This window comes from Capricornis sumatraensis, chromosome 12 (genome assembly GCF_032405125.1).
Source record: "Capricornis sumatraensis isolate serow.1 chromosome 12, serow.2, whole genome shotgun sequence".
Taxonomy (NCBI): domain Eukaryota; kingdom Metazoa; phylum Chordata; class Mammalia; order Artiodactyla; family Bovidae; genus Capricornis; species Capricornis sumatraensis.
This window is the reverse complement of record NC_091080.1, coordinates 43,011,545-43,032,276: the sequence shown is the minus strand read 5'-3', so window position 1 is coordinate 43,032,276 and position 20,732 is coordinate 43,011,545. Positions and strand designations below refer to the sequence as shown.

General features: G+C 46.6%; 1 protein-coding gene across 1 annotated transcript in view; it reads right to left on the bottom strand.

The window, feature by feature from the left end:
* The window catches only part of LOC138089024 (phospholipid-transporting ATPase IB-like), a 112,381-nt gene that overhangs the window by 19,305 nt on the left and 72,344 nt on the right, over positions 1 to 20,732 (bottom strand). The window contains exons 33-38 of the mRNA XM_068984359.1: positions 17,336 to 17,402; positions 9,632 to 9,723; positions 6,833 to 6,894; positions 6,655 to 6,719; positions 6,325 to 6,511; positions 5,866 to 5,916 (exon numbers count right to left, since the gene is read on the bottom strand). Of these exons, the coding sequence (XP_068840460.1) occupies positions 5,866 to 5,916; positions 6,325 to 6,511; positions 6,655 to 6,719; positions 6,833 to 6,894; positions 9,632 to 9,723; positions 17,336 to 17,402 (524 nt within the window). The remainder of the gene's footprint in view (positions 1 to 5,865; positions 5,917 to 6,324; positions 6,512 to 6,654; positions 6,720 to 6,832; positions 6,895 to 9,631; positions 9,724 to 17,335; positions 17,403 to 20,732) is intronic.

Sequence of the window (20,732 nt, the reverse complement as noted above, 5' to 3'; positions counted from 1 at the left end):
AGTTAGGGTCTCCTTTAGTATAAATTCCCCAGTTAACTAGGTACTTGCAAGTACGAGCTCCATACATATTATACATGAATTTGGCCGGGGTGTTAGTTGGAGGTTGGCTTTCTGACGCCCCTCGTTTTTGATTTTTCAAGATTCTATTTCCCATTTTAAGCTGAACTTGTCAGGGATAAAGTCACTAGTGAACCTTTGTAGTGCGCCTATGTGCTGCTTGTGATCTTAACTCTTCTAGGAGTCACCCTAGCATCCGTTCAGCCCTCTTATGTGTCTCGGGCTCTGCCTCCAGCAATCTAAGACCACCGTGGCTGCTCAGGTTGCTGAATGGCCAGTTCTTACGTGCGACCCCTGGACAAGCAAGTATTTTAATTAATGAATGGGTTTCCCTATGGGACCACTGCATGGTATGAGGACTAGGCCTCCACCACTCCAGTCAATTTCTCAGCCACCTGAGGAAACTGTAACTGGCCAGGAGGAGTCTTGTCCCTTCTCTTCGGAGCAAAGCTCTCATGTATTTTCCTCACTTTTATCCCAACAAATTCTATAAAGACAGCTGAATTGAGGAGAAGTGTCAGCTCAGCCTCTTATCTATGCACTCAGCCAAGATCGTTCAATCCCCTACAACGGAGTGACCTCAGTATCTTTTCAGCTGAGCCCCGGGTATGCCTCGATTTCTTTCAGTCAAGGCCCCCGACCAGCACCTTTCCACTGGCTGGGTATTCTGCTGGGTTTTTTCACCCAGCCTCCCACCCAGTATCTTTTGACTGGGTGGGCATTTCTCAGTATCTTCCAAGTGAGCCCCACTCAGAGTCGAGACCATGAGTGGGTGTGCCCCGGATATTTCACCCGAGCCCCACCCCCCTCCCAGTATCTTTCCAACTGGGAGGGGGCAGCTAACCTGCTCCACCGCCAAAAAAACTCAGAATATCCACCGATACGGGAGATTCGAGAACCATGAGAGATTTACCGGAATTCGTCTGGATTCCCCAAGAAGGCGAATGGGTGCAAGGGGCCGCTGCTCGTACCAAAGCTCCAGTTCCTCGTGGAGTTCAGGCGAAGGAGGGACGTCCACTCTAGGTCCCTTCATGGTCACCAAAACCGTCGACTAAAAAGATGTACAACTTGGAGTTGCGAGTTAAGTTTTGCACCTGGATTCCCAGAGCATCCTATGTCTCTGTATACCCTACAACATGCTCACCACCAAAACGTGTTTCCACAGTCACCAGACAACTGACCCCCTGTGCCGGTCGCTGCCTCTCCCGACAGGCGCCTCTGGTAACCACTGCCCTGCTTTCTTCATCTGCTCTGTTCACCGCATGCACGTTGCTTGTATGGGGGAAACAGACTCTCTTGTGAGTAAATAGTTGAGTGAAAGAAACTTAACTGATTGGAAAGAAAAGAAGTTCCAACAGTGGTTTCCAGTTGCCTGGGAATGGGTCAGAAATGCAGATTCTTGGGCCCCTGGAGACAGCAGTCTGGACTGAGGCCCAGCAATCCATGTTCCAAGGAACCCTCCAAGGTTCTGATGGCCCTGGAGGCTGAGCAACATTGGTAGGAGGAGGTGTCTTTCAAGGAGGACTTTGCTTCTGCATACATTTTAAGTCTGGGGCTTGTGCTCAGTTCAGAAGGGGAAATGAGAGCTCTGACCTTCCCAGCACTTCCAGAGACTCTGGGAGGACTTGGGGGGTGTTGGGGGGTCCCCATGGCCCCAGGTTTATGCCCCCAGAGGCTCCTGGAGGACTTGGGATCCCCCTGGTGCCTGGCTCAGTTTCTGCATAGTGCAGGGGTCAGGGGAAGGAGCTGGGCCTCCGGTGGTCTCATCACTCAGCCCTCGCTCCTACTCCTCAAGCTTAACCCTCTGGCTTCCCCAACAAGGTCAAAGCACCTGGTGTGTCATGCGAAAAATATTCCCCAGCAATGTGCTTTGCCTCCAGCTGTGAAACTGATTAGTGGCCTTAAAAATTCCCCCAAGAGTCTCTACTGGCAGCTGTAGTTGCTATTTTAAAACAGCAGAAGCATGTGTGACAGAGGAAGGGAATTGTGTTATGTACAGGAAAAAGGTAAAAAAAAACTTTCCCTCCAAGTTAAAGAATGGCACACCCAGTAGAAGAAACGTGCTTTTTGTTGGAATAGCCTAACTTCTGGTTAATTGTGATACAGCTATTTCTGAAATCAGTATCGAGAAATTCAGCTGGTTGGGATTCAAGAAACTGTGGGATCAGAAGACGAGAAGCAGCCGCTACAGATACGACGGAAGGTGGGCTCCTTGCTGAACGCTCGGCCAGGGCAAGCTGACGACATGCATTCAGGAACTCTGTCTGAAATACAGGATGGAAATCAAAAGTGCCTGATTCAATAAAGATAATGGTTCATGTGATTACTCAGACCTGGATTTTTTTTTCCCCCTCTGCCTTCCATGAGTTTTAAAAGTCCAGTTTATGGACCACTCATGGCCAGAGAACCGAAACTAAATCTGCAGAAAAGTTCAGCCCTGGACCTGGCCAGAAGTCTATTTATCCAGCAAGAGTTCACTGAGCATCTACCAAATGGACAGCACGCGTGCAGCCCTGGAAATGTGAGTGAAGAGATTCTCAGTCCACAGGATGGAGACAAGGTGTGTGATGTTAAAACAGGTCCAAGCAGAGCTCAGAGGAGACTGGAGGGAGACATCTAAGGTGGGTGAAGGAAAGAGACGGTGCATTTCAGGTGGGACTGGAGCCTCTGCAAAGACACACAGGTCTGAAAACAGACAGCAGGGCATCTTGACTGGAGGAGCCCGTGGAGAGGTGCTGGGGCCCCAGACAGAGAGGAGAGGTCAGGCAGGCGGATTCTGCAGGGGGTCGGCATGTGGGTAGGTTGGGGCAGGGGGACTCAACCATCTCCAGCAGAGTTGCCAAGGTTACGTCGTTGTGATAACTCTACCAGGATCTGAAGATGGTCTGGACAGGTGAACTAAAGAGGCCAAGAGGATGGATCAAAGACAAGAGACGCAAACTAACATTTGTCTCCTGTTAGTCACATCCTAGTTGCACCCACCATGAAGCTGATTCCTTCCCAATCAAAGCAGGCAGACACCTCTGAATCTCTGAGGTGGGCAAGCATAAAATTCACTGTTTTCAGATCACTGACTACTTGGAAGAGGAAACTAACCATAAAGCAATTATACACCAATAAAAAAAAATTGATAGAAAAAAACAGACAAACCACGTCTTTTGAAATTTCTCAACATTATTCAAGAAGGTACAGGAAAGTTATTTTAATCACTGGGTATACGGGGTTAAAAATATTGAATACTACTGTTTCCAAAGCACCTTTTATAAATTGATTCAGGTAACCTGACGATGAGAAGGCAGCAACAGAGGATGAAAGGAGTTTTGAGTAAACTCCAGGAGATGGTGAAGGACAGGGAAGCCTGGTGTGCTGCAGATCATGGGATTGCAGTCACATACAACTTAGTAACTCAACAACTACTTAACAATTATTGAACACAATATAATGCCTACCACTTGAAATTTGTTTGAATTAGTCTCATTTGTTTTCCCAGTCAGTACTTTCTAGGAAATATTTCCTACTCTGTACACAAAGGTACCATATTTTCCCCCCTAAAACCCTCTTTAAAGTGAAAGTGAAGTCGCTCAGTCATGTCCGACTCTTTGCGACCCCATGGACTGTAGCCTACCAGGCTCCTCCGTCCATGGGATTTTCCAGGCAAGAGTACTGGAGTGGGTTACCCGACCCAGGGACTGAACCCCGGTCTTCTGCATTGTAGGGAGACACTTTACCGTCTGAGACACCAGGGAAGTGGAAAACCCTCTTTGAACACATCCTAATACCTTGAAGTAGAAGGAAGCTGCATGACCAGGATGGAATGCTCTTCCAGGCCTCAGCTGCTGCTCTGGGAGCAAATCATGTGAAACAAATATTCACTGTCAGCCCAGATGTTTGATTTGCTGTTAATACACAGCCAATTTGATTTTCACTCAGTGCTCGGGGGGAGGGAGGAATAGAAAAATATGTAAACTGTGGACAAAACAAACGCAGATCTGGTAGATGGAAAAGCTACAAACGTCAGCATTGGACCTGTCTTCTTTCTTCCTAAATCAGGGAACGTGCTGCTGACCAGAGGGAAAAGCGTCTCTCCTGCCCCCTGCTGTTTTTCCATCTGACTTGCAGCATTCTAAAAGTTTTGAATCATTATTTCAAGGGAAAAGATTTCTGTAGAGTTTTCCCTGACTCAGAACAATTTCTAGAACAGTGAATGAATTTTATTCCTCATCCTTACTTATGAGATATTGTATGAATTAACATGCATGAATTTGAGTAAGTACCAGGAGACAGAGGAGGACAGAAGAGCCTGGTGTGCTGCAGTCCATGGGGGTCATAGATTGAGACACAACTTAGCAACTGAACAACAACAAATGACGGGAGGCTGAGTGTTTGCTGACGGCTGTGTAGAGCTGGGAGTTTTGAATGTTGCTTTAACCTAGTTGAGATCTAAGGCACTCAAATATGCAGCTCTCAAAACAAACTAACAGAAAGGGGTCATGGAGAAAATAAAGCCCCCTTCAGAGAAATAATCAAAATAATGTGATCAGAAGAATGCTGAGAATGGTCTACATTTCTTTGCTGTTACCACCTGCACTGGAAGCTTCAGGAATTTGATGTTTAAAAAGTTCAAATAGCTAAAGAACATGAACAAAACTAAAAGCCAGACAGCAGGTTTCTGGGAAAGTATTTTCCATACATGTGATTTTTGGTGAGAGGAGGAAACAGAACACAGGGCTCATAGAATCAGTTTCCTTACTTGCCACCTCAAGAGCCACATCTCCATCCCTTCAAGCCTGAGGTCTGAGCACCACGGCAGGTGTGCACGTGACATCCCAGGAAGGGTTTGTTTTTGCACAATTTGGACTGACCCAGGCCAAATGACACAGCATCCAAGAGGTCCCACAAATAGAAGACACTGGTCTCCCAGCGACAACACTAAATAATCAACACCATAATCGGTGGGAGGTCGGAGCACTTTGAGAAGCTGGCTCCCCGGGTGCTGGGGTGGTTCTGCTGGGATTTACCCACCCAGCCCTCTGGGACATGCCTAGGGGAGCGCCTTACTGCCAGTCTCCACCTGTTCCAGCCCTCTGGGACATGCCTAGGGGAGCGCCTTACTGCCAGTCTCCACCTGCTCCACCCCTCCAGCTTCCCTCTGCCCAAAGTCACAAGGCACTGCTTTTCAAAGAAGGATTTGTGTGACTGCCCAAAACTTTCCAATGGCCTCACAACCGTATCCTACCACGATGAGGTCACCCAGCTGTTTTCAAACAGAATCTATTGAAAGGCAGAAGAAAACTAATAGCATACCTTTACTGAATAATACTCCCCCTTTGACTTAGGGGAACCCAAAGAATCAGAAGGATTTGCTTCCATTGAAGCTAGAAGTTTTAAGTCCTCAACCTTGAGCTTGATGTTTTCCTGGTCTAGGGAGGACACCCTCACGACCTCAACACTTCTGCCCACTCCATACGGGGCAGGTATAAACAGTAGCCAATCCTTACTTTTCTCAAAGTCAAAGGAGGAGGATGCGGAGTAAAACAACCTTCAGCTGTGCACACTAACTGCACCAAGGAGGAACTGCAAATTGTTTTTGTATCGCCAGGGGAGGACAGCACGCTTCCCACGGTCTAAATCCCCACTGTCTAAATCCAAAAGCTTCTTTCCTTGAAGCCCACGTCTGTTCCGAAAAGCTCAGGAGTTCAGGGTTCCCCTCTGCAAATGCAACCCAGCGGCTTCCAACAGCAGGGCCACCCCAGACAGAGACCCAAGGCACGTACAATGCTCTTTCCGACCTGGGCACCAAGCACTCACCGCTGACACGGTTTTCTGGGTCCTGGCCACTCTCATGAAGCTCAGCCAGACCTGGGCGCCTAAGGGGCCAAGAAACTAACGATCTGCTAGCAGGTGCGTCCGAGGCCCCGCGCGCTCCTCGCGTGCAAAAACCCATAGCTGGGCGCCCGGGCTTTCTCCCCTGCGGGCCGCAGTGCATCGTGCGTGTGGGGACTCCAGCTGAACTGGCTGGCTAACCCCCAGACGCTTCAGGGAACGCTGAATTTCCAACTCCGCAAGTAGAGGAGTGGGCCGCGAATTTGAGTCTCTAACAAGCCCAGCTGCGCGTCCCCGCGCAGAACAGCCGCGAGCTTGGACCTCGGAAGAGACGGGCCCGGCTCCGGCTGACCCACCCCTGTGTCCGAGGACATGCGATGCCCAACGGGGTTTCGGGGCGCTTCTCCTCTCTAGCGAACTCACAAGCACGTGCAGCGCACACACCTGTGCACACCCCTGCGCCCACCTCCGTCTCCGCTCCCCGTAGCCGCCCGCCGAGGGCCTGCTCACCTGCGGCTGCAAGGGGGTACGCAGAGGGAAGGGAAGGCCTGTCTCGCCCTTCCAGCGCCCAAGTCGCCCCCGCATCGGTTCGAGCCCCGACCCTTTCGAAGCCCGTCACGCCCTCCCGCTCCTAGGCCCGGCCGGCCCGGCGTCCCGCACTAAACCGGTGGGGCTGGAGGGACCGAGGTTGGTAAAAAGAGTCCAGGGAGCCGCGAACTTAGGTGGCTTTCCAGGAGCTGGGACAGGGTGTGGCTGCCGGGGGGCGCCCCTTGCTTGAACTTTGGGGGCGCCTCGGAAGGCCTGCTTCCTGCCCTCGGATGTGGCGTTCGCCTCGCGAACTGGAAGGACCCGCCGGCTCTCAGTGAACCATCCGGGACTCCACCCCTCGCGCACTCCCGCGCTCTCCGAGCGCGCGCTGCTCCTCCCCGCTCGGCCCCGCCCCGCGCCGCACCTGGCGCACCTGCGCACGCTCCTTGCGCCCGGATTCCCAGAGCATCCTGGGTCTCTAGCCACCTGCGCAGAAAAGAGGCACCCTAGAGGTGAACGCGCAGGGAATCCGTGTTCTGGAGAAACAAAATTCTGGAGAAGTGACTTGTCCAAGCGTATCTTATTCAATTTTTGTTTGTTTTTGGTTTTCAGAGTATCGGATGTAGCTGCTGTCTCTGCGCACAGTTCATAAATGTAAAAACTTTAAGGTAACTACACAAAAATGCCAACTTGAGAGGTTCAAAACCCAAATTCAGAGCGTGGGTGTACAATCGTTTATTTATCGGAGAATATTGCGTTTCATTCTATTAATACTAGGTTGTGGATCAGTAGTAGACCAAGTGAAGACATCCCCAGAAAGGATCAAATCCCCGAGGCCGCTTGAAGCTGAGGCTGGCCTGTATTTCCAGGAAATGGACAGACCACCTGGTGTCCTAGTTCTTAAGAAACCAATCAAACAGCAGCAGTGGACGGAAAGCTTGAGCAACCAGCCTTGGAAAACGCAGGCCAGCAAGAGACCACACATGTCTTTAATATTAATAAGTTCCTTTCTACAAAGAAGCCTCCCAAAAAGGCTTCCTGCCCAGAAATGAGGCTTTAACAAGGAGCTTTAGAACAAGACATCTTCCCAAATGATTAACATAGGATAGTCCATCATTGGGTTGGTTTTTGGTCAGGAAATCTTTTCTCAGTAAGCCTCACTGGCTGGAGAAAGGATATTTTTCAGGGAACAGGTGAGATGCTGTCAAAGTAAAGTAGGCATGTAATACTTTTTCCCTGAGCACACTGTAACTTGCATGGTGTCAGGCAACTTGTTTTCCTTGTTTCCTGCTGGTCCCCTAGCAAATTGTGCAGCCTGTACTATCTGCATAATAAATTTTTGCTACAAACACATAAAAGCATGGACCTGGTAGTTCTGAAATTTCTGAATTTATCACTTTTGAAATAGGTGATTTAAAAACTTCATGGTTTTATTGAGATATAATTTGTATACCAGAAAATCCACCCTTAAGTGCATACATAGTTCAGTATTTTTAGACTATGACAGAACTGTGCAACTACCACCATCATTCAAATGTACAACACTTTCATCACCCTCAGAAGACACATTGTGCCCCTGAGCAATCGCCCCACCTTCCATTCAACCCCTCCACCCCCAGACCTTGGCAACCACTAGTCTCCTTTACATCTATAGATTTGCTTATGACTTTCTTGTGAATGGAATCGTGTTGTATGTGGCCCCTAGATGTTGTTTAGTCACTAAGTTGTGTCTGACTCTTTGCGATCCCACGGAGCTTAGCCCACCAGGCTCCTCTGCCCATGGGATTTCACAGGCAAGGATACTGGAGAGGGCTGCCATGCCCTCCTCCAGGGGATCTTCCTGACCCAGGAATTGAATCCATGTCCCCTGCATTGGCAGGTGGATTCTTTACCACTGAGCCACCAGGGAAGCCCATGAGCCCCCTTAGGACTGGCTTTTTTAAACTTAGCATAATGTTTTTAAGGTTTATCCATTTTGTATGTGTTTCATTCTTATTACAGCCAAATAACATTCCATATTATGGCTATACCACATTTTATATATTTGTGGATAACTTTTTGAGGTATTTATGGGCTTTTCTCCCAGTGTTTTCCTTGTTGTCTCATTTCCATTCAAACAGGTCTCAGGATTTTCTGTTTGTTTCCTCAGAAGAGTCTTCGGCAGCACAGAAAATCGACATAGTTTACAAGAATTCTTGGTCTTCACTTCTAAAAAGTCAAGGGGTAGAACAGGGCTTGAGGAAGGGGCCTTTCTACCTTGGACTACAGCAGAGATCTGAGAGACATCTCTTTGTCCCCTCAGAGTGTACTGGGTAGACAGTGTGCCCTAAGACAGAAATGTTAGACTGTGGGCATGGGGGTCCCAGCTCCTCAAAGGCTCCAGTGCCCTATCCCTGGCACAGAAGCCTCATAAAATGGCCAGGCCAAAAGAAAGCACATGTCTTTAATAGTGACCTTTGTGGGCAGATGACGGAAGAATGAAGGAGCCCAGTGCTTTGCAGCATCTGAAACCCTGGAGAGTTCATACACACCTGAGGCAGAATCATAAGAATGACTGAGGGTGAAAAAAAAAAGAACGAGGTTGAATTTTCTACCGTCCCTGATGTGTGAGGAAATCAGGGGAGAATGAGATACAGTCTTTCTTGCACACCTGGTTTTGAGGCTCAAGATCCGTCTACACTATACTCGTTACATGAGTTCATTGAAACCAAGAATATGGTGCACATCTCATACTCATCAGATATAACTCCAACATGACAGGGCAGGACATTCTGCTTAGAAAAATGTTTTATATGCTGCCTGTGCCCCTTAGTCTGTGACTTTTCTGCATGACCCCTTTCCAATAAAGTAAGACAAGCTTATTATGCAACATAACATCCTTGACTTTTTTCCCCAAAACAACCTGTACCAAAGTTTAAATTTTGGTGAAACATAATACTTTGTAATTTTATACTTCAGACTCAACTGATAAATCATCTCACAGCTACAGGAAAAATAAATAAATCAAGTAAAACATTGAAGACAAATTAAGAAACAGCATATAGGGCTCCCCATCATTTATACCCAAGGATAGTGATTTAATCAGTATAGAAATAAACTGGCCAGAGTCACAGGAGGGAGGAGGAGTCACAGAGTCACAGGAGGAGTGTTGAGGAGCATTGGTTCATTGCAGTTGTCCTCAGAACGAACACAAAAGGGTAGGACTTGGGAACCCAGCCCTTACTCAAAGGTGGCAGAAAAAGTCCTCTGGGGTTTGCTTTTGGTGGTGTCGTAAGATCGGACTAGTTCTTCCTGAGAAATCACAGCTCGTTCTACCTGAGAAAACGCATACCCATCTGAAAGAGCAAAGCATGGGGACACTGTTAGAAGGTAAATATGTACAGTGAACATTCTGGTGACAGAAATCAAAACCCCTCCCCAACTGGAACACATTGGCCACCTCAGGCAGGGATGGCTGAGGCAGGGAGAGTGGCGAGGTCTGGGGAGGGCTTGGCGATAGAGCAGTCTGCAAACCTAGCTGCATCAGGACCACTGACGAAGCCCTTTCTGCATCCTTCTTTCTGGGGCCAATGGATCTGCGTGGCTGAACATCACTGGGTGCTTTTTAAAGGTCTCCCAAGGATTCTGATGTGGTGCCTGATGCTCCTGAGAGCCACGTCCTAGAGGATGCAGCCTGGCCAAGGGGCCCAGGGGCTCATGTCTGTCTCTATGGGCCTGTGGCCCAGCCCAGTCTGAGCATCTCAAGAGGGGACCCACAGGTCCCTCACTACATTTTCCCACTACCATTCAAGGGAAGGGGCTCTGGAACAGTCTGAGTCTTGGCTAAAACCTACAACTGGAACCCAGAAAGGTGAGTTTTGAAGCTGAAAACATGCTGGGGGACAATATGCAATATTAATATTAAACTTGGTGAAAAAAAAAAAGTCCATCATGCTGGAAATGTCTCTCTTTTAAATTTTAGCTGATTTAACTAAGTATTAAAAGTGGTTTACTTGAGTTGACATGAATAACAGGGTCATGGGTAGAAGTTCCCAGAGGAAATAACTCATTGACTAGCACTCTCTCTCTCTGGGAGAATCAATCCTAGAATCATTTCTGAAAACGATACCAGCTCTTGTGGGGCAATGAGGAGAGCTGATGAATATTTTCGCTTTTCTCTAACTTCTGACCTTGACAGATCAGATCTAGAGCAGTCGCACATTTGAACAATCCTAATACATTTAGATTAAAGCGCGACCCAGAGTGAGCGCATGCTGCTTCCACACGCTCCCAAGGTTTACCATGGCTCACTGCTGACAGTGGATTTAATTGTGAGTGGCCATGCTCTTTAGAAGAGGAAAACCTAACTTGTGCCCAGGTGTTGTGAACTGGCTTATGTGCTTGTGTGTCGAAGGAGAGAGGGATGTGGTGGTCCACAGCCTTCTCTGCATGGAGAGCCACCTCAGAGCTGGTAAGAAGCCTGGTACCCTGCACAAAGGCAGGACCAGCGGTTCTCCAACTAGAGTGGGTGCTACCACCAGAGGGTTGAGTCAGTGAGTCTGCAGTGGGGCCCAAGAGCCAACAGTTCTAGCAACTTCCCGGGTGACACTTCTGCTCCTGGGTTACGGATGGTGCATGGAGCACCACAGTTTTAGGCCATTTTCACCACAGTCTTGGACTGGATGCAGGCATCAGTGGCTTCCCATTCCCAGGGACGACCTTCCTCTCACTCGGGATGGATCCACCCAGAATCTCAAGGCGGAATCTGCGTTGGCACTTCTCAGGTGTCATGGATTCTCTGCGCGGCTGTGGGGACAGGAGGGAGTGCCCTGTGGCAGCAAGTCCCTGAGAAGATTTTCTGAGCACAGAGGCCTCCCCTTCCCAAGCACAAGTCCAGGCTCTGTCAGCAATGCAAACTGCCAAAGGAGGAGAAACCACTGTCCTTCACTTTATCTTAAATGTTCTACATGCAGAAACACGGAGGGCTGTGAAAAATAAAAATATGAAAACAGCCCCACCCTTATAAAATGAAGATGTGTTCGCATTTTAAATGGTCTCATTTTGCATTAATGGTTTAAAAAAATTCAGGCAGTCACCTCCTAAAAAATGTGGTTAAATGCATATAGCATAAAGTTTACCACCTTAAGGATACAAAGTGTCCAGTCCAGTGGCACTAAGAACAGACACAAGGCTGTGCAGACACCCCCACCCTCTGGCCCCGGAACTCTCTGCCTCCCTGACCTGAGACTCCCCTCACGCCACCCCTGGAAACCCTGCTCGCCCTCTGAGACTCTGACTGCTCTGGGGACCTCATGTCTGTGGGGTCACACAGTACTTGTCCTTTTGTGTCTGGCTTATTTCACTCATCATGTGCCTTCAAGGAGCAGGACCTCACTTTTAACCGCCCATCCTTCTATGAGTCAGTGGCATCTCCATGTTGTGTGCGTGACTTACGTGGGGCACCTAGATCAACAGAGTTGTTCCGGAAGACCACCTGACAGGGCCTGGGACTCACGGACCTTTGGAGATTTACTTCCTCCACCTTGGACCTAAATCAAACACAGACTGGCTGTAGTTCGTTGCGTACTAAGTTGTTTCAGTCGTGTCTGATTCTTTGTGTCCCCACGGACTGTAGCCCACCAGGCTCCTCTGTCCATGGGATTCTCCAGGCCAGGATACTGGAGTGGGTTGCCATTTCCTACTTCAGGGGATCTTCCCAACCCAAGGATCGAACCTGCATCTTTGTGTCTCCTGCATTGGCAGGCAAGGTATTTACCACTAGTGCCACCTGGGAACCAGATTTAAAGGGATTTTTTGGAGGAAAAAAAATTTCAAGGTAAAAGTAAAAAAAAGAAAACTTCCTTACCACTTGGAGAATGTTCTTACATTTAAAACAAAATGGATATTATCCGGAGACTCTCAGCAAGATGCTTCTTCTAAGATAGCATTTTGCTGTGAGCATCTCTTGTGTTGTTTAGTCATTAAGTCATGTCCAGCTCTTTGTGACCCCATGGACTGTAGCACGCTGGGCTCCTCAGTCCTTCACTATAGCCCAGATACATATATCCCACTATTACTCAAACTCATGTCCATTGAGTTGATGATGCTATCCAACCATCTCATCCTCTGTCACCCACTTCTCATCCTCTGTCACCTGCTTCTCTTGCCCTCAATCTTTCCCAGCATCAGGGTCTTTTCCAATGAGTTGGCTCTTCGCATCAGGTAGCCAAAGTATTGGAGCTTCAGCTACAGCATCGGTCCTTCCAATGAATATTTAGGGTTGATTTCCTTTAGGATGGACTAGTTTGATCTCCTTGTTGTCCAAGGGACTCTCAAGAGTCTTCTCTAGCACCACAATTCGAAAGTATCAATTCTTTGGCACTCAGCCTTGTTTATGGTCGAACTCTCACATCTGTACATGACTGCTTCATGTATAGCCATCCTAACTGTTTCCTCCAAAGAGCTGAACTGGACAATGAATGTCCTGCTTTTCTCAGGCCTCTGAGAGTACCTTGGAGATCTTATGGCATGTATTTTCAAACTCTTTGCCCCAGTTTCCTTTTCTTGCAGCAAAGCCATCATCTAGAGTGGTTCAATATTCTTTTTCAAATTATTTGTCTATGACAGCACCGGGTCTTCGTTGTTTTGTACAGGCTTTCTCCAGTTTTGTGCGTGCGGGCTTCTCACTGTGGTGACTCCTCCTTTTGTGGCGCACGGGCTCTAGAATGCACAGGCTTCAGCAGGTGCAGAGTGTGAGCTTAGTTGCCCTGCGACATGTGGAATCTCCCCAGACCAGGGATCAGCATACAGGATCTTAGTTCCCGGACCAGAGATCAAACCCGTGTCCCCTGCATTGGCAGGCAGATTCTTAACCATTGGACCACCAGGGAAGTCCCGGTCTGAGACTCTTGACAATGTACGTCAAGACAGGTCAGCTCTGGGCATGAGAGCTTCTCCAGATCCCAAGGCTGACTGGGGGACCGCGGAGGAAAGTCAACAGTGAGAGAACCAGGAATCTTGAACTCCTACAACTCTTTCATTTCTTGCTCTCTTCCTTGGTGAGCTGATGGTTTTCTGTAGTGATAAGCTTGATTCCTCTTTCTTTACTTTTGTGTATTTAATATAAGTTTTTGCTTTGTGGCTACCATGAAGCTTACACAAAGTAATTCATATTGGTAACAGTCTGTTTTAAGTTGATAAAAACTCAGGTTAGAGTGCACTTAGAAACTTTACACTTCTACCAACATGGGTTTGATCCTGGCATTGGGAAGATCCCCCAGAGAAGGAAATGGCAACCCACTCCAGTGTTCTTGCCTGGGGAATCCCAAGGACAGAGGAGCCTGGCAGGTTACAATCCATGGGGTCACAAAGAATCTGAGACAACCTAGCAACTAAAACAAACAACTGCAGGGCTTTAGGTTATTGATGTTGCAATTTACATATTTTAATCTCATGTATCCATCAACAAATGATTGTGGTTTTAGTTATTTTTACTACTTTTGTCTTTTAACTTTCACATTAGTGAAGGTTTATAAGTGATTAAACTCACCACCTTCACATCAGATTATTCTGAATCTTACTATTTATTTACCTTTATCATTTTCATACTTTCACACCTTTCCCTTTTACTTCTTAGTGCCCTTTTGCTTTGGCTTAAAGAAGTCCCTTTAGCATTTCTTTCTCTTTCTTTTGTTGGCTGCCCTGGGTCTTCGTTGCTGCCTGTGGACTTTTCTCTAGTTGTGGCGAGCGGGCTCTACTGTCTAGCTGCAGTGTGTGGGCCTCTCATTGCAGGGGCTTCTCTTGCCATGGAGCATGGGCTCTAGGGCACGCAGGCTTCAACAACTGTGGTGTGTGGGCTCAGCAGCTGTGGGGCACAGGCTTAGCTGCCCTGTAACATGTGGAATCTTCCCGGACCAGGGGTCAACCCCATGTCTCCTGCATTGGAAGATGGATATTTAACCACGGGACCACCAGGGGAGTACCCCTTTGAAGACCAGTCTAGTGGTGATGAATGCCTTCAGCTTTTGCTTGTCTGGAAAACTCTTTATCTCTTCTCCACTTCTGAAGTATACCTCTGCTGAGTGAAGTATTCTTGGTTGGTACTTTTTTTTCTCCTTCAGCATGACACCCTGTACTGTCTCTCAGCCTGGAAGGTTTCTGTTGAGAAATCCTCTCATAGCCTCATGGGCATCCCCTTTTGTGTCATTAACTTCTTTTCTTTTGTGGCTTTGAGGAGTCTCTCTTCATTGATTTTTCACAGTTTTACATATACATATATATATATATATATATATATATATATATATATATATATATATGTATATAAAACAGAGTTTCTGGTGACTCAGATGGTAAAGAATCTGCCTGCAGGGCAGGAGATCTGCGTTTAATCCCTGGGTCAGGAATATACCCTGGAGAAGGAAATGGCAACCCATCCTAGTATTCTCTCCTGGAGAATCCCATGGACAGAGGAGCCTGGCAGACTATAATTTGCTAATGAGTCTCAGTGAAATATTTTAGGGGTTGAATCTGATTGAGGCTTCATGTATGTATCTGAATATGTGCACATATATTTTTTTTTAATTCTCTTGGGTAAATAGCTAGAAATGGAGCTGCAGGGTCACAGGATAGATGTTTGCTTAAATCTATCCTAGGATTAGAATGACCAGTTATCCAAACTGATTGTACAAGAGTTCTAGCCACTCTTCATTCTCATCACACTTAGTACTATTGATGGTACATACTCAGTTCAGTTCAGTCGCTCAGTCGTGTCCGACTCTTTGCAACCCCATGAATTGCTGCATGCCAGGCCTCCTTGTCCATCACCAACTCCCGGAGTTCACCCAGACTCATGTCCATCAAGTCAGTGATGCCATCCAGCCATCTCATCCTCTGTCGTCCCCTTCTCCTCCTGCCCCCAATCCCTCCCAGCATCAGGGTCTTTTCCAGTGAGTCAACTCTTCACATGAGGTGGCCAAAGTATTGGAGTGTCAGCTTTAGCATCAGTCCTTCCAATGAACACCCAGGACTGATCTCCTTTAGGATGGACTGGTTGGATCTCCTTGCAGTCCAAGGGACTCTCAAGAGTCTTCTCCAACACCACAGTTCAAAAGCATCAATTCTTCGGCACTCAGCTTTCTTCACAGTCCAACTCTCACATCCATACATGACTACTGGAAAAACCATAGCCTTGACTAGATGGACCTTTGTTGGCAAAGTAATGTCTCTGCTTTTGAATATACTGTCTAGGTTGGTCATAACTTTCCTTCCAAGGAGTAAGTATCTTTTAATTTCATGGCTGCAGTCACGATCTGCAGTGATTTTGGAACCCCCCAAAATAAAGTCTGACACTGTTTCCACTGTTTCCCCATCTATTTCCCATGAAGTGATGGGACCAAATACCATGATCTTAGTTTTCTGAATGTTGAGCTTTAAGCCAACTTTTTCGCTCTCCTCTTTCACTTTCATCAAGAGGCTTTTTAGCTCCTCTTCACTTTCTGCCATAAGGGTGGTGTCATCTGCATATCTGAGGTTATTGATATTTCTCCTGGCAATCTTGATTCCAGCTTGTGTTTCTTCCAGTCCAGCGTTTCTCATGACGTACTCTGCATATAAGTTAAATAAGCAGGGTGACAATATACAGTCTTGATGTACTCCTTTTCCTATTTGAAACCAGTCTGTTGTTCCATGTCCAGTTCTAATTGTTGCTTCCTGATCTGCATACAGATTTCTCAAGAGGCAGGTCAGGTGGTCTGGTATTCCCATCTCTTTCAGAATTTTCCACAGTTTATTGTGATCCACACAGTCAGAGGCTTTGGCATAGTCAATAAAGCAGAAATAGATGTTTTTCTGGAACTCTCTTGCCTTTTCCATGATCCAGTGGATGTTGGCAATTTGATCTCTGGTTCCTCTGCCTTTTCTAAAACCAGCTTGAACATCAGGGAGTTCACAGTTCATGTATTGCTGAAGCCTGGCTTGGAGAATTTTGAGCATTACTTTACTAGTGTGTGAGATGAGTGGAATTGTGCGGTAGTTTGAGCATTCTTTGGCATTGCCTTTCTTTGGGATTCTGGAGAAGGAAATGGTAACCCACTCCAGTATTATTGCCTGGAGAATCCCATGGACGGAGAAACCTGGTGGGGTACAATCCATGGGGTCACAAAGAGTTGAACACGACTTCACTTTCACTTTCTTTGAGATTGGAATGAAAACTGACCTACATACTCAGTAGGTGCCAAATACATGGATATTGGTTAATCACCCCATTCATTTGCTTTAAATTTGCCTGTACTACAATGTTGCTTCCCCCTAGAACTTTTAAATGTGCTTTGGGGTCTTTCTACCCAAGCCACACCATCAGTTGCTTTCCATCCTTTCCTTTAAGCCTAACAAAGCACTTAAATATTCAGCATATTCCAAAGATTGATTCTTTGCCTTAGAACCCCTGCAAAAACATTCCAGATTCAGAGAACACTGACTGGAAACTCCAGGTCATGCCCAGGCCTCCAGTGAAAGCCCAGAACAAACGTCTGACATGGTAACTGAGAAGACCCATGGTCCTTTCACTCAGGACAGCTCCCAGCTTATGTCAAGCAGTTGGAACTGATCTCTCTCTGGAGCTGGTATGCATGCAGTGGTTAAAGTCTTGATGAGAGGAACAGGGGGCGTGGGATGTGAGGAAGAGGAAGTGAGGAGGATCTCAGGATTGGGGGCCAAGAAGCCATTGATTGAAAGGAAGACCATGGAGGGGTGCAGCAGAAGGGGGGCCTGCCCTGCTGGGGATTCGATGCTCAATAGGCCAAGAAGACCTGGGAAATTATGGCGGGTCAATCCCCACACCCCTGGGAGGGAAAGGGCAGGAGGGGGAAAGAGCAAGGGAAACAGGTTTTTCACAAAAGTCAGGATAAAGGGAACTGCCTCACCTCTGTGCAGAGTCTCTGCGAAGTACCTGAACTCCACTGCTTTCCATCTCCCGAACCTCTTCCAGCAAAGTTCTGTGGCAGGTGTTTCTAATCCTGTAAGAGACGGAAAGAGAAAAGGGACATAAGACACAAGCTCTGCACACTGGGAGTCATGGTTTCTCCCCTCCCGGATGACAGCTGGACACCCCTTGGCTACAAGCAGTGTGGAGGGATGCGAGGCAGCATGTCCTGTCTGCGTGTGGACAGCAGCGTCTACTTTCCTGGTAGCTGAGAGCATTGCTGCTGCTGCTGTTGCTCAGTCACTTCAGCAGTGTCTGACTCTGTGGCTCCAGGGACTATCACCCGCCAGAATCCTCTGTCCATGCAATTCTCCAGGCATGAATACTGGAGGGTTGCCAAGCCCTCCTCCAGGGCATCTTCCCAACCCAGGGATCAAACTCGCATCTCTTATGTCTCCGGCATTGGCAGGTGTATTCTTTACCACTGTGCCACCTGGGAAGCCCCGAGAGCATTCCAGAGTTGGACAATGTGAATTAGCAAGCAGCCACCTCAAACAGTGCTGACTCTCTGTGAAAGCCTAGATATTTCTGAGCCTGCACACCACAAATACCGAGCCTGTGTGCCGCAACTAAAGAATCCATGTGCCGCAACGAAAGATCTCACATGGCACAGCTAAGATCCAGCATGCCATAATTAAGACCCAATGCAGCCAGATAAACAAATAAAGATTAAAAAAAATTTTTTTTAATTTCATGAGTTCTTTAACATTTAAAGTGAAAGTGAAGTTGCGCAGTCATGTCCGACTCTTTGTGATCCCATGAACTGTAAGCCTACCAGGCTCCTCCATCCATGGGATTTTCCAGGCAAGAACACGGGACTGGGTTGCCATTTCCTTCTCCATTTACATTTAAAATTACCTTCAATATTGGAGACAGGGATTTGTAACACCTTAGTCTTTTACCCACCCCCTTTCTGTTAAACTTAGTAAAAAAAAAAAAAATTCAGATCTTCTAATAAGACCTTCTAGAACTAACACCAAAAAAAAAAAAAAAGATGTCCTTTTCATCATAGGGGACTGCAATGCAAAAGTACGAAGTCAAGAGATACCTGGAATAATAGGCAAGCTTGGCTTTGGAGTACAAAATGAGGCAGGACAAAGGCTAACAGTGTTTTGCCAAGAGAATGCACTGGTCTAGCAAATACTCTCTTCCAACAACATAAGAGATGACTCGACACATGGGCATCACCAGATGGTCAGTACCAAAATCAGAAAGATTATATTCTTCACAGCAAAGGATGGAAAACTCTATACAGTCAGCAAAAACAAAACCAGGAGCTGACTGTGACTCAGATCATGAATTCTTTATTGCAAAATTTTGACTTAAATTGAAGAAAGTAGGGAAAGCCACTAGGCTATTCACATATGACCTAAATCAAATCCCTTACAATTACAATTATACAGTGAAGTGGCAGATAGATTCAAGGGATTAGATCTACTCTATTGATAGAGTACCTGAAGAACTATGGACGGAGGTTTGTGACATTGTATAGGAGGCAGTGATCAGGACCATCCCCAAGAAAAAGAAATGCAAAAAGGCAAAATGATTGTCTGAGGAGGCCTCACAAATAGCTGAGAAAAGAAGAGAAGCAAAAGGCAAAGGAGAAAAGGAAAGATATAACCATCTGAATGCAGAGTTCCAAAAAATAGCAAGGAGAAATTAGAAAGCCTTCCTCAGTGAACAATGCAAAGAAACAGAGGAAAATATTAGAATGGGAAAGATTAGAGGTCTCTTCAAGAAAATCAGAGATACCAAGGAAACATTTCATGCAAAGATGGGTACAATGAAGGACAGAAATGGTATGGACCTAACAGAAGCAGAAGATACTAAGAAGAGGTGGCAAGAATACACAGAAGAACTGCACAAAAAAGATCTTCATAACCCAGATAACCATGATGGTGTGAGACAGACACCTAGAGTGTGAAGTCAAGTAAGCCTTAGGAAGCATCACTACGAACAAAGCTAGTGGAGTGATGGAATTCCAACTGAGCTACTTCAAGTCCTAAAAGAGGATGCTGTTAAAGTGCTGCACTCAACATGCCAGCAAATATAGAACTAGCGATGGCCGCAGGATGGGAAAAGGTCAGTGTTCATTCCAGTCCCAATAAAGGGCAATGCCAAAGAATGTTCAAACTACTGCACAATTGCACTCATTTCACAGTCTAGCAAAGTAATGCTCAAAATTCTCCAAGCTAGGCTTCAACAATATGTGAAGTGAGAACTCCCAGATGTTAAGCTATAACAAACCTAGACAGCATATTAAAAAGCAGAGACATTACTTTACCAACAAAGGTACATATAGTCAAAGCTATGGTTTTTCCAGTAGTCATGTATGAATTTGAGAGCTGGACCATAAAGAAGGCTGAATGCCAAAGACTTGATGCTTTTGAACTGTAGTGTTAGAGAAGACTCTTGAGAGTCCCTTGGACTGCAAGGAGATCAAACCAGTCAATGTTAAAGGACATCAGTCCTGAATATTCATTGGAAGTACTGATGCTGAAGGTGAAGCTCCAATACTTTGGGCACCTGATGTGAAGAACTGACTCATTGGAAAAGACCCTGATACTGGGGAAGATTGAAGGCAGGACGAGAAGTTAATGACAGAGGATGAGGTGGTTGGATGGGATCACCAACTTGATGGACATGAGTTTGAGCAAGCTCCAGGAGCTGATGATGGACAGAGAGGCCTGGTGTGATGCAGTCCATGTGGTCACAAAGAGGTGGACACGACTGAGTGACTGAACTGAACTGAACCAACTGAGAGGAACCAGAGATCAAATTGCAACATCCAAGGCAATTTCAGAAAAACATCTGAGTGACTGAGTGAGTAAAGTCATTCAGTCATGTCCAGCTCTTAGCAGCTCTATCAATTGTAGCCTTCCAGGCTCCTCCATCCATGGAATTTTCCAGGCAAGGATACTGGAATGGGTTGTCATTTCCTTCTCTAGGGGATCTTCCCCACCCAGGGATCAAACACGCATCTCCTGTGTCTGCTGCATTGCAAACTGATTCTTTACCCATTGAGCCATTGGGGAAGCCCAGAAAAACATCTACTTCTGTTTTATGGACCACACTAAAGCCTTTGACTGTGTGAATCACAGCAAGCTGTGGGAAATTCTTCAAGAGATGGGAATACCAGACATCTTACCTGTTAAACCTATGTGCAGGTCAAGAAGCAACAGTTAGAATTAGACATGGGACAACAAACGGGTTCAAATTGGGAAAGGAGTACATCAAGGCTATATATTGTTACCCCGCTTTCTTAATTTATATGCCGAGTGCATCATGAGAAATGCTGGACTAGATGAAGCAAAGCTGGAATCAAGATTGCCAGGAGAAATATCAACAACCTCAGATATGCAGA